At 29.7% G+C, this 889-nt stretch overlaps 1 protein-coding gene across 2 annotated transcripts in view; it reads right to left on the bottom strand.

The window, feature by feature from the left end:
• LOC107638229 (mannosyl-oligosaccharide 1,2-alpha-mannosidase MNS1-like) overlaps positions 594–889 on the bottom strand; it is a 3,527-nt gene continuing 3,231 nt past the window's right edge. Inside the window, exon 3 of one of the 2 annotated variants that reach the window (XM_021120446.1) lies at positions 594–766. In XM_021120446.1, the coding sequence (XP_020976105.1) occupies positions 716–766 (51 nt within the window). In that variant the 3' untranslated portion in view covers positions 594–715. Of the gene's footprint in view, positions 836–889 lie in introns of both variants that reach the window. The other variant, XM_021120447.1, reaches the window with a different exon arrangement.

The raw sequence follows: 889 nt of genomic DNA on the forward strand, positions 1-889 counted from the left end.
GGAAATTAAAAAATGTTGAAGTTCTGAAGGATCATTTAAAGAATATATATTCCGTCGGAGCTCAATACAATCAACCATCACTTGAGAGCATATGTCACGCCATTGACGAAGCAGCCAATAAAACGGATAAAATTGGTCAGATATTTGAAGCTTTTGCAATTTTTAATCACCTATCAAATTTTTCATGCTATGACATAGAAGGAAGTAATAATGCAATTGAACAATCTCAAGATGGCATGGCATGGAATTGGCAGGTAAAAAAAAATCCTACTACTTTTTTCTTGGTTTATATATATAATGTCTAATTAACTAATAGAAAATTAATTAATTTAATAAACAGACTTGTAGCGAGATGATTAGTCCAATTGGTATTGAGAAAGATGCTTCAATGTTTCAACCAAGACCTTTTAATATGAAAAATTATCTCGATTTATGCGAGCATCAATATGGCATCATTCCACTGTCTAATTGGATAACAACCTATTATGGCGGTCAGGTACTTAAATAATAATTTTTTTATAAATTATTTTCATCAAATAATTGATTATCATTAATCTTTATTTTATATATGACAGGATATAAAATTGGTATTGCAGAGTATTGGAGAGTTTATCAACCAGTCTGATTGCTATTACCACGGTCAATGGTATTAATATATCAATCATAATTTTTTTTTTTTACAATAAATAAACAATTTTAGTTATTTTTATTATTGTTACTGCAGGCAGTCACTGCTTCGACATCCTTCCAGCACAACAGAGTGATCCTAAGTGGTTGATCAATCAAAGACACGTTGAAATCAATATCATTGCAAGTTGGATTGCAGAATACCAAGCTGATAGATTAATTTGTTAATAATGAGTGATTGCTTTTTTTTTTTGTCCTTTTT

The sequence above is a fragment of the Arachis ipaensis genome, chromosome B04, assembly GCF_000816755.2.
Source record: "Arachis ipaensis cultivar K30076 chromosome B04, Araip1.1, whole genome shotgun sequence".
Lineage (NCBI taxonomy): Eukaryota > Viridiplantae > Streptophyta > Magnoliopsida > Fabales > Fabaceae > Arachis > Arachis ipaensis.